The following is a 12663-nucleotide window of genomic DNA, read 5'->3' on the forward strand; positions in this document are numbered from 1 at the left end:
TGTGTGTGTGTGTGTGTGTGTGTGTGTGTGTGTGTGTAGATGGATATGTGTAGGCAGCTAGGCAATGACCCTCTGCTGGTTTTCCTCATTTCCATCAATAGTAATCACGAAACATAAGTGTATTTGTATGTGTGTGTGTGTGTATATTTGTGTGTGACTATATTATTGTATTTGTACATTGCGGCCGTCATGTAAAAACCTTTTAATGCTAATTTTGCTGATTTCCATGTTTTCAGTGGAGGTGAAGGGTTACTTGTTGTTCTCTGGATTTAGAAAATTAGGTTTATACAACCTTTTCAAAGCCCATTCATTGGACAATCTCTAAAATGAGATCCCAGCGCGTCATTCTCCTCATTGCAGTGGATTTCTGTTTACCCTTTTCTTTTTACCTCAACCAAGCAGATTCTTGTTTCTCATGTTTGTCAATCAATTATTGAAAACCTAATAAGATATTCCCATGAAACCAGGACTGATCAACTTCAGCCAAAGGACTAAAATGATTAGATTATGAAACTAAATCAGACAGAGACTTTCCAACTCCTGAAGGGATTTCTGCAGGCTCAGGATCAATTTAAAATCTATTTAATGTGAGAGGAACAATGTGCTCAAGTGCAACAGCAAGAGTTGCTGCTGACTTTCATCAGTCAGGCTCCAAATGACTGTGTTGTTGACAAAGAGACTTGTTTCTTAACATTTCTCTTCATTTTATAATATAATATCTATATTCTTTGTAGTATTTTGTGCGGTGTTGTGTTTAAAATTACCTGTGTGCTCTGCTGACTGCTTGTTCAAATGCATCTGCTCCAGAGACCACACCACCTATATTATAATAATATTATAAAATGCATTTACGTAGCACTCTTCTTAAAAAGGTTACAAAGTGCCTTGCAGAAAAAAAACAGCTGATGAAAATAAAAACAAATAAAAACAACACAGGGATCATAAAACACTGGGGGATAAAATAAACTTAAAAAAATGTAAAATGGCAGAGTGGGATGATAAAAACTGACAACATATTCAATATTGATAAACGCTTTCCTATAAAAGACAGTTTTAAGAAGGGCTTTAAAAGACACTAATGATGTAGCCTGTCTGATCTCAATCTCTAACAGCAAAGGCCCGGTCACCTTCGGTCACAAACCGGTAACTAAAAGAAGCCCCCACCTGTTTCTACACCCCAAACCCCCTTGTTTTAATGTTATTTTAATATATTTTATCTAGTATTATTTTGCAATGGGCTCCCTTTTTAACCATGGTAGCGGTGTGTGGCTCTAGGGATGGAAGGGATGGATAGTTTTCTTATTAAGTATGTATGAATTATGTGTGTGTGTGTGTGTGTGTTCCAGGTGGCAGAGCTTGAGGCCCAGCTGGGGCATCCTGCTGCTGGTCAGACTGTTAGAGAGGAGCTGAGTCGGTCACTGGAGGAGCTGGAAGCCCTGCTGAGCGCCAAAGACCAGGCAAGACACCGGCTCACTCCCTGCACTACACCTGGTCCAAATCCATTTACCATCCTAAAGGGAACCTCAGTGTGGAAAGCCAGCCTCGAATACACCAGCACACACAATCTAGTGCCAGTAATCAATTGGATATGTTTGTTTTCAGTTTGTGAAAATAGAGCCTCAATCTCCATCTGATATTCATGTACACTGGAGAAAAGCCCTGGAAACATTCAGTTAAACTGTTAGTTAATGTATTAAGCTAGGAGAAGTGCCTGTTTGAATATTTGTTTTCTGAATCATCTTTAAGGCTTTCAGTGAGAACTTTCTGGTTCAATAATCTTGTTTTTGTCTGGCCAAAAGATAATTACCAAACAAAATGTTCAAAAAATCCAAGTAGACATAAAGGAAGAGAATGTGCCCTTCTAGTCTCTATTTCTACTAAGTCCTTAATTCATCTTCAAGGCACTGTCATTTGTCATGTTGATACATTGCTTTGGTCAGACAAAGAGAGCTTTGATAAAATACCACAGCCTCACAAAATGCAAAACACACAGAAATGAATGCTGCAGAGCTGCCACCTACATGTTAAGAGAAATCAAGACTTGAACACCTTTCTGACTCATCTTCATAACTGTCTCCAAGCCTGCTTTAATATGATTTTTTATGATGATGAAGTATGACCTTGTGAATATTTTGTTCCTGTATGAGCCAAGTCAGTGTCCATCAAATGCATGCTGGGCACGCTCTGCCAAAATCCATTTCCCCTGGATAAATAAAACGGATATTAAAGTGAAATATTCCTTCAAAGCAGCTTGTTGCTGTCCTCCAGCCTCATTAACATAACCATGTCTGCCTGTCATCTAAACAAGTTCTGGCAACAGGATTCGTGGCAAGGTCAAGGTGGTGTGTTTCCCCTGTGGGCTGAATCCCCCTCCTCCCTAGAAACATCAAGGTGTCCCAAATCTTATCACCAACCTGCTTTATGATAAATGACTCAGCTTCTGTCAGAACCACATGAAATATGTTGGTGTAAATCAAGAGATGAGCGCTCCATGTTCTGATAGACAGGGATGGTGGATGTGTGGGATGGCGGTGTGAATGTAGTGTTGTGACAGTTTGAAGTTACTGTGTTTTCAGGAAATTCACAATCTGCAGAGCAAGAAAACAGATGTGGGTGAGCTCGAGAAGGAGAGAGAGGAGGCCATGCAGAGACTCCAGGTAAGCTGAAAACTGGCTCATTATGTTGTTTCTCTCTCAGACTGACTCGTCATGTTGCGCCCAACAGTCAGAACTACTCAGTGAACAGTGAATACACCCCAAAGAGTTGAGAATTGGACTGAAATAGTTCTAAATCCTAAATACACTGTCAGTTAACTTGGGAGTTATACACACTTAAAATCCTCTGTATTTGATTTTTTACTTTGTTTTTTGTTTGTTTTTCTCTATATTTATTGGAATGTATTGAAATGTTCTGGTACAGGATCCAAATCCTCCACACCAGACTGTACAACTCGAAACAAACAAACCATGCAACAACAAACAAAAAAAAGTGGCCTCAATCATGTCCACAAACACTTTAAAGAAGACTTTTAGCAGACCATTTTCAAGTCCACAACTCTTATAAAACACGATGAACGGGACTGGTTGGAGGTTCTGATTGGTTAGTGCAATCCTGACTCAGAGATAATGGGAGGGTTTTTTTTTTCTTGTTAACATAATTTATACTGAATTTGTACTGCACCATACTTACATGCTCTCATCATGTTATGGCCTCAGTTGGTTTGATATGTGTAGACTAGAATCTTCCTCATTGTAAGAAACACAAAAGTCTTAGTTTCGCAGAGTGCTGACCGACTTGCATGCTGTTTCCTGTTGTTCTCCAAACCAAACAGAAACAGTCGACTAATGGAAAATCAAAGCACTGATAGTGTACCTATAAAAGAGACTGCACACCCAGACTGCAGGAGAGAATCAGTTCAGGAGAGCTGAGGACTTCAAGGAGAAAAATAAATAGTTTTGAATGTTCAATGCTAATGCAGGAGATCATACCTGATGCATATTTCATAGCCTTGATTAGGTTTGTGGTGTCAGTTGTGAATTATGTTTATTCATATTTGACCTTTGCTGTCATTTTATTCATTCCACAATCTCTTCATTGGTGTATTTGGCACACAGAATAACCTCGTAAAGCACAAAATTGCACATTAAAATTTGCTATATAAACAGTTTAAAGCAAATAAGCCTGATAATACATTCCACACAAGAAATGAAGAATTTATAGGCATTTAAGTAAAGATGAAACCTGCAAACCTGCAGCAGTAAACTCTATCTGCAAGATACTTTACTTGTACCTGCTCCAAAGCTGTCTTTGTTACAGCATACATCTGTACTATATTCATGTTGAAATTTAAATGTACAGAAAGTCAGAAATACACTCTACATGAGTATGGACATGTAGACATACACTCTCGTCACTAAACTCAGTTTTCAGATATAAACATTTGTGTACAATGTCCTAATTTTGATTAAGTACTTGTTGTCCGTCTTGCTTGCTCAAACTTTAGATAGATGAGCCATACAGGCAGGAGAAAAGCAATGTAGATTATTGCTCATGTGCATTATTGTCAGCCCCCTTTCCCACTATAACATTTATTATCAGGGCATATTTATGGACAGAGGTGGCAGAAATAATATCAGGAAACACTGTACTCCAGGCTTACATTTATGACATTTTGCAGACACTCTTGACCAGAGTGATTTCCAATACTTCTCTGCAAGGTGTTTCCACAAAAAAATACATTATAAACAAACCAAGAGCACTGGCTGCTCATGCTAATCTCAGAAATATTATCACAGAATATCACAGAAATACTTCCAGATGAGAAAACTGTATTAATAACAGTTAATGTGTCTGCAGGATGTGGAGAGACGAAACACCGAGTTGGAGGATCGGGTTCAGAGTGCCGAAAAGACGCTGGCCTCCAGCCGAGAGGAGCGGGACCAGGCGGAGGTTGAGGTCCGACGTATCATTGAGGTTCTGGACGTCAAAATCTGCGACCTGAACGACCTGAGACAGAACCTGGCAAAGCTCATCGACAAATAGCCACAGCAGCAGTTGGGCTGCATCTCCACAGTCAGCACTGGTTCCACTCATGTGGCCTTTATTTGTGTTTTACTGGTGCATCAGCTGAGCTAGAATCAAAGCAATATGGAGGAAAACGCACAGGTGTTTACCCTCATGGATCTGTGCAGGTAAACACAAGTATAAGAAACCTCTTAAAGGTGCTATGTGCAAAATAAAGCATTCTCACATTAATACTGCAACCTTGGTGTGATTGTCATAAACAGTTGAAAGTATGGTTTGAGTGGCTACTACTACTTGTTTTTCCAGATCATAGTTGCTGCTTGTCCTTCAACCTCTCAACCCTGAAAAGGATAAAATGATGATTACACCAGGTTGTTACTCTTTTCATCATCTACCATCACTGAAAACGTTTGGATCAATTTGTTCTGGAAGAACAGCGGCCTCCTCTGTTTGGTGCCCAGTGGTTTACAATGTGAAAGGCTGAGTAGTGAATGCTATAAGCTGGCAGTCTTTTCAGTGATTGTCTCAAAAGCACACAGGACTAATGATGTATTGAAAGCAAATAATACACAGAGCACCTTTAAAAGAGGACTTGCACCAAAACTGATTTTAAGCTTGCTATTTTGCAAATGTAGACATTTCCAACAGGTATTAGGTAACAAGATTTTCTACTTATTTATTTTTGTGTGAGATATCGTTATTTAACAGAGTGGACAATCCACTTGTAGTAGTATATTCTCTTACTGAATTAAGAGGCAAGAGTAGCAGTAAAACTAGGAAAGAATCAAAAGATAATGGTTTGACTGTATTTATTAACAGCCAGTGGTGCTCTGTTTTCCTGCAGAGCTGAAGGTCTCAACCATTGAACTGTGTCTGGGCACAGAAAGTAAAACTGCAGTCCTGTAACAGCAGGACTTGAGATGGTTGAAAAATAACATTTTGTGGACAATTACATTTTATACCTATACTAAGCACGAATATTTATCATATTTCTGGACATTTAGTTTATAGAAACAACAAAGCAACTCACCATAAATGTGTCAATAGCCTGAGGCCGACACATAATAATAGTCCTGTATGAATAAGACTTTTAAATATGCATTTTCTCATAATGTTATTGGTAGATTTCAGAAGTCACTACGAGTAAGACAACTGAGAAAAAGACAAGCTATACAAGTAAAATGTCTGCTTTTACACAATAACAACCTTGAGTTTGTGTTGGTGTCACCTGTCCTTCAACACTGTGGAGATGCACCCAGTAGGAGTTTGGTCGGCGTAAGGACACATAGAGGCAAAGACCCTGAAAAAAGTCAACTCTAGTTCACCATCAGCAGCCTGGGCTGGCCTCACACCAGCCAGAACATCAACAAACTCAGAGATGCAACAACCTGCTCACATTCTGTCCTCTGAGGATCGCCAGTGTACGACCGTTTTTTGTTCATGTTTTATGAGGACCGCTCTTTCTCACCACTTATTCTATTATTCATGTTCATCGATGGGTTGCTCATAGTCAGGATGGGAAATCAGCAATGGCCACTGGCCAAATTGCTGCTAAATTCAAGCTGCAGCTGGTAGGTTTGTCCTCTCCACCAGGCCCCTTTGACAGGTAGATCAGCATGTGAAGGAAAGGTCCTGATGTATCCCTGTGGCCTGTGGACAGAGAAGCTGCTTTCCCACCTTGATGTTGAGTTGAACCTGAGCTTGCACTTGATAATGTTTGTGCCAAGTTTTACTTTGTTTACATTTGTCAGTGTTCACAAAATGTTCCAGTTTTACTTCATGTACTTTTTCTGTGTTGCTCAACATTACCTTTTACCATAACAGTAATAAGAACCCTAGAGAGAGGCTCAGCGGAGCTGCAGAGCATAGATCACTGAGAGCACTGCATGAGCTCTGCAGAAGCCCTGTACCTGCCAAGGAATGTGAAGCTGTGTGTGTGTGTGTGTGTGTGTGTGTGTGTGTGTGTGTGGGCGCACAATACTTACCAGTGTGCAACCTCTGCTAAGTAAGCTCGAGTTAAAAAGCACAACTGCAGTAGTTTTAGTAAGTGGGTACTTAATTGACTTGTCTGTCAGCTTTGTATGTGAACTTCTGACGCACAATATCTAGAAGTCTTTGCTTCTCGCCCCCTAATGAGTTATTGATTTCTTCATATGACAGTAATATAGGTACAAATAAGGTGCAGTCTCTTGCAGCTGATGATGCAGTAACTGCCAGGATCATAATAACATGTCAAAATGTGATTTAAACAGGTCACAACAAAATCTGTTAATGTAATAAACTACCAAATAATCTACTAACACCTCATTATTACATTAGCCTGAAATAAGTACTTATAAGGGTTGTACCATTTTTAACTGATGGTGTATTTATAACCACAACTTATATTATCACTTTAGTTAGATTTTTCAGTCTTAAAATATCACCTCTACAGTTCAACACACCTAACACAGTGATAATAGTAATAATATAATGTTACTGCATTATGTTTCTGTTAGTTGCATTAAGAGGTGTACCTTCATCATTTTGACAAGTTACTACACTATCTGGGAGTTCTGACATCAGCTGCTACATGCAAGCATCACTGAATTAGCAATAACGTTTCTAGCATAGATGCCTGTTTATAGTAAATACAAGTAATTTGTAGGTAATGAGACCTCTGTAAAGCCTGTTCTCACCCATTTTAACAACAGATGTGCTTTTTCCACAACTGTGGGTTTTTCCATGGTTTCACCAGATTATGATTGCTACCAGCCTTTTCTCAAGCATGAAGAAAATGCAGAGGCCATCGGCTCCTCAGCACGAGCTCCTCATGGTTGTCAGAAACACTTTGCTTCACAACAGCCTTATTCCAGTGTATCAATAATGCACAATAACACTGTGTAAACACATTAGGAGTAGTTCCTGTATACACAGAAAGGGGGGCAGGGAGACTGTCCTCCAACTGTTAGGCCAAACTGCCCCCCCAGGTGTCTGACCTCTGACCTTTCTATTGAGAGGTTGTGGGGGCAACAGGGGACTCATTTTTAAAAGGGTGTAACAACACGTGAAAGTGTATATATACCCTATATGATCAAGTTGTGATAAAATGTTGAAATAGAATGTGAATTAGATTGTCAGTATTATTGTGCATCTACAACAGGTTAAAGGAGAAATCCACCTTATATTTGAGACTATTTAGGGACCTGCTGGTGTTGTGTGTTACACTTTTGTGTTATTCTTTGAGGCTGCAATGACACGTCACACTTTATTACCACTCGTTGTAACTACTGTGTCTGAATAGCAAGGGGGGGGTATCAGAGTACATTCTGGGAAATGTAGGAAATCACCAGCTGAAGCCTAAATAGTACAGGCAGATTGAGAGCCATTGCTCACACCACAATACAAAACTAGGCCATACAGTAAACAGAATGTTTGGATATCTGTTGGTGGATTCCTCCTTAAATACACTGGAATAAGGCCTTTTACAAACATCTGTTGCCAGCTAAAAGAGAATGCAGTACCAAAGATGCACCGCTGTCTTGCTGAAGCCACTTCAACTGGAATAAACACAACTTCTGTATGATGCTGAAGTTCATCTCCATCAGATTTTTAAATTTGAGTTTAACTCCTCTATGCCCGAAACATTTGACCTTTCAGTAGGACACAAAATACCTCATTCATTCATTGGTAAATAAGAGGAAATCTGTCGACTGGTGTTGGTCACTTCGTGGTTATGATTTTGTTTCACAAGAATTACTGAATTGACGAGAGCAGGTGTTTGTATGGGAATTGACATGATGTGACATGAGCTCCTTATATTTGTATAGAAATGTTTAACATTAAAACTCAGTCATGCAAAGTCACTGCTGTGGTCTTTGTGTGATGGGAGGGCAAGAATCTCGGGGTTGTGTCGTGTAATACGGCATTCCTGCAGTTTGCGTCTTACACTTCAACATATGATTAAATTTGTTTCTTGACTGGTATTTTAGTTTTCTTACCGAGTTGAAAGATTTTGGTATTCTACATGTCAGCTGATAATGAAAATCTCCCTCAGTCAGCTTGGACTAACTGAGTATATCACATTTTCAGCTGTAGATTTCTAGTAGGCAGTGGCTGTGATGCATAAGGGTGAGAAAACCTGTTTAAAATGTGTAGGACAGGAAAAATTTTCATCAGCTGATTAACAGCAGCAGGTGGAAATCTTTTCACAGCCTTTTAGTGTTGGCAGAGACAGTACAGCGTGTTTCGTTTGGATTCAGTCTCCAACAGCCACGTGAAAGGTGTTAGTCTGTTAACGATGCAGTTAGGACACGTGGTATTTTGTTTGTGCCACACAGTGCCATCAATTCAGGCTGACACAAACGGCTTGTGCTGCTTTGTGTGCCAAGTTGAAATAAAGTGGAAACCGCTCCCAACCGGCACTGTGCCGGTCAGGTTTTAGAGTGCACCCACTGTTCGTTTTAACCAGTGCCAGCTCCAAGCAGCAGGTTTACTGAATTACCCAGACAACTCAGTGAATTGGCTTCTTAGAACAGGCCTCTGACGTAAACTACTAGCCAAACTCTCTCATGAATATCTTTAATCTTCATTTGGAACATTTGGCTAACAGTAACTTGAGTTTATTGCACCAGCTGGTTTCAGTCAGTCTTGTTACCTTTTCTTGCAGTTAATCACCCTGCACAGCCTCACAACCATGTATTGCACATATGAATTCAAATTAAGCCAAATAATTCACCATTTCTTCCTGCAACCGAATAATTCAAGTCAGACAAGCAGCATCATTTTCTTACATTTATTTTAACACAAAATGGCACAGAGCGCCAAGTCAGTCAAAATATCTACTTCAGCTTCTTCTTGGGGCGAAGGTTGTTGGTGTGCCCACACTTCTTCTTGCGGCAGTTGACAGCACGGGGGTGCAGACGGGCATAGCACCTGCAAAACAAGCAGTCAGGGGTTAATTGTCCTGGTTCTAACACATTTAGTAATCTATCAGCCAAATTTGGAAAACAAACCCATGAGAATTAAAACCTGAGGGTTTAAATCAGTTTTCAAACCAAGACTAAATCTTACACCTCACTAATAGCCACTTCACACCGTTCATTAGGCATCAAATGGAGCCTAAACCAACTCCCAAATGCCATCTCATCATTTAAGCTTGTGTTTACACAAATTAACACCCTGCAATCAAATTACATCAGTTCATTGCTTTTATTCAAATATATAATCTTTCATTTTTAGTAAAGCTGACTAAACCACACTACTTGTGGTGCTGATAAAACCTTTGTCTAAACTTGAACCACTTCACTGTAACAGTAGTGCTGCACATAATAAGATGAAATTAAAATAGACAACTTTAATGATTCTCAAAACTTACTTGCGGCAGATCATCTTGTCGCAGTTGTATTTCTGGGCCAGCTGTCTGAGTGAAGGCTCAATGATGCCACCACGCAGACGCAGAACCAGATGCAGAGTGGATTCTGGTGGGTAGTTAAGACACACAGGTCAATCTCAAGTTCAGTCACATCAACTAACAGTGCAACAGAAAGCCTTCTAAGTATTTTATAATAACCAGGTACATTGTAAACACTTACACTTTTAAGAATGGAACAATGGTACAACTCACAAAATAGGAAATCAAATGCACAATCTAATGCAATTTTAGAATACGACACACTTGGTAATAAAACTACAATTTAAGATAGCACAACCCTTCAGATTCCTGGGAGAGGTCTGTTTAACTTATTTATCTAAATATTTTGTCATTAGCACTGAACTCATAACAAGCTGGACTATGGTTTACTGTGAGCGCTGACACATTCAGCACATATGGCCTTGTTTTAAATAATCCGTTACCTTTCTGGATGTTGTAGTCAGAAAGTGTGCGTCCATCCTCCAGCTGTTTGCCAGCGAAGATCAGACGCTGCTGATCAGGAGGAATTCCTGCAAACACAACCAAACTGCATTAACATTTGACCATGAACAATAACTTCTATTAAGTGCTAGAGGCAGAGATAGATGGTGGGTGAAAAGACTGACCATGATTCAAACATATGAAATAGTTGACTTTACAAACCTGCTTACAATTTGTTTCTGCTTTTAAATCACATTGTCAGCAAAGTTAAGTCATCAGTGAAGTTCCTTGAATGAGTAACTACAATAATGGTCTGCTTTGAGGGCCACATACGACCAAGTCTACTTGCTTGCTCTGAAGCAAAACCTTTTAACAAATTAACTCACAAATTCTTCCACCACAATTGGTAAAAAATAGTAAATATGAAGGAAAAAAAATATTTGCAAAGATTTATTTGTTAAGTCATAAGGAATTGAGTTGCTGAGTTGCTAAGTAACGAACTGCCAAGACTCCCATCGCTGTCAAGAGTTAAATGTTACGGCTCACCTTCCTTATCCTGAATCTTTGCCTTGACATTTTCGATAGTGTCGCTGGGCTCAACCTCAAGGGTGATGGTCTTCCCCGTCAACGTCTTCACGAAGATCTGCATGTTTGCAGGCTGAGAGAGAAAAACTGCCGTTAGCTCCAAGTTTAGCTAACTCGCTTATCACATGAGAACTGACAGCATCTTTAGCAACAAGTCAAACACACAGGGGCGTATCATACACACTCATTAGAAACGAAATTGTAATATCTCGCCGGTTTTTAAATTATTATATTAATCGTGAAAGGTTGTGCTGGATTTTGGTCAGCAGCTAACGATGTTAGCTGATGTTAGCTAATGTTAGCAACAGACTGGATTCGGTGCGGGGCCTCGCCACATGCGTACCGTTAGCGTGGAGTACAGTCACAATGTTCTGTTTTCTGCCTTCAGCCTGAGGCAGTAATACTTAATACACAATTACTGTCGATATACGACGATCAATATATTGTTTTAATCGCATTCAAAGACTCTATGTTCACTAAAAATCGTTAAATATGTACTGGACAAAACGTGTACCCACCCGGCCGCTAGCTGAGCCTCAACGAAAAGAGAGCGGATGTAGTCTGACGCTGAAATACGTCACTTCCTTCTGCTGGGTGTCCTTGGGAATAAAATCATGCGAGTGTATGTTATGTTAAAGTATATTTATTTATTTATTTATTTATTTATTTATTTAAGGCTATGAACTAAACATCAAACGTACAATTTAGAAATGCATGTTTAAAATGTTGAATTTCTAATGAGGAGAGCCGTTGTTAAAATTAAAAGGCTTATGCCTATGCCGGTTACAACAAATGTGTGAGAGGAACCACATAGTTCAGTGTATGATCCAGCAAAAGCACCTATCAGTACAGTTTCTGTTTTTTATTATTGTAGAATTTCTTTACACAAAAATAGACCGAGGAGAGCGACATTAATGGCTAATTAAACAACAGATTGTAATGACTGACAGAGGGTATTTCATCACATGTTGTATTTTTATCACCTTAAATGATTTGCCTGTCATTTCAGTTTGTTGGAGATAAATACAGTGGGTTACGTTTCTGAGTTTGACGGGTCTGCTTCAAAATGAAGTTTGACTGACACCTGGTGTTGTAATGATGTTGATTTGAGCCACATTGTGAACATGCATGAACAAAACAGCATAATGTGTGAAGTATAGCAAGCAAATGCAGTGTATAATTTCTATTAATTTTAAATTAAATAACATTACATTTGAAGGCTACTTTACTTTCTACTCATGTATTTCCGTATATAACATGCATGTTATACTTATGCAAAGACAGCCTTTCTTTTGATGTGGTGTTATATATGCATATGTATATATTTTTTCATTTGACAGGCACCACTCCAAACACTTTCAATATAACTGAATTGTGTGCTCAAATGCAGACTGAATCCTCCTACTCTGCAAGTTGATATTGTAAATTTATCTAAGGTGATACTGAATTAGCCTATGGATTAGCTTAACATGAACGCCACATATTTACTCTATAGGTGAGGAAACTTGTGTCAAGCTGCCTTTTTGTAACACAAAGCCAGATGGAAGGAAATCTATAGTTACACTGTTCCTCAGTCTGAAAACCAGAAAAACATTTTTGGTAAGGCTTGTTACTTAAGTGTGATCAGTTGTTTGTATGTGTCCTTGTTGTAGAACAAAATGTTACAGTTGAATTGTGTTGTGTATCCAGTTCATTGTATTTGGCCAGGTAATGGGACACCA

The 12663-nt window shown here is 39.2% G+C and overlaps 2 protein-coding genes across 2 annotated transcripts in view; one reads left to right on the forward strand and one right to left on the reverse strand.

The window, feature by feature from the left end:
- LOC139287584 (homer protein homolog 3-like) overlaps positions 1-4843 on the forward strand; it is a 41834-nt gene extending 36991 nt beyond the window's left edge. The window contains exons 7-9 of the mRNA XM_070908693.1: positions 1347-1457; positions 2577-2657; positions 4357-4843. Coding sequence (XP_070764794.1) covers positions 1347-1457; positions 2577-2657; positions 4357-4542 — 378 coding nt within the window. The 3' untranslated portion in view covers positions 4543-4843. The remainder of the gene's footprint in view (positions 1-1346; positions 1458-2576; positions 2658-4356) is intronic.
- Positions 4844-9284: 4441 nt separating this feature from the next.
- Positions 9285-11539, reverse strand: uba52 (ubiquitin A-52 residue ribosomal protein fusion product 1). Its single transcript, XM_070908239.1, has 5 exons — positions 11461-11539; positions 10904-11015; positions 10360-10446; positions 9881-9983; positions 9285-9438 (listed from the first exon to the last, which is right to left on the reverse strand). The coding sequence occupies exons 2-5, from the start codon at positions 11004-11006 to the stop codon at positions 9345-9347; spliced, it is 387 nt and encodes a 128-aa protein (XP_070764340.1). The 5' UTR covers positions 11007-11015; positions 11461-11539; the 3' UTR covers positions 9285-9344.
- Between the last annotated feature and the right edge of the window lie 1124 nt (positions 11540-12663).

The sequence above is a fragment of the Enoplosus armatus genome, chromosome 7, assembly GCF_043641665.1.
Source record: "Enoplosus armatus isolate fEnoArm2 chromosome 7, fEnoArm2.hap1, whole genome shotgun sequence".
Taxonomy (NCBI): Eukaryota; Metazoa; Chordata; class Actinopteri; order Centrarchiformes; family Enoplosidae; genus Enoplosus; species Enoplosus armatus.

Bases quoted from the DNA above. Each gene is read 5' to 3' on its own strand.
- uba52 (XM_070908239.1), bottom strand. From the start codon at position 11,006: ATGCAGATCTTCGTGAAGACGTTGACGGGGAAGACCATCACCCTTGAG. The intron at 10,447-10,903 runs GTGAGCCGTAAC...TTGTGTTTGCAG, and splicing joins AAAGATTCAGGATAAGGAAG to GAATTCCTCCTGATCAGCAG. The intron at 9,439-9,880 runs GTAAGTTTTGAG...CTTGTTTTGCAG, and splicing joins GACAAGATGATCTGCCGCAA to GTGCTATGCCCGTCTGCACC.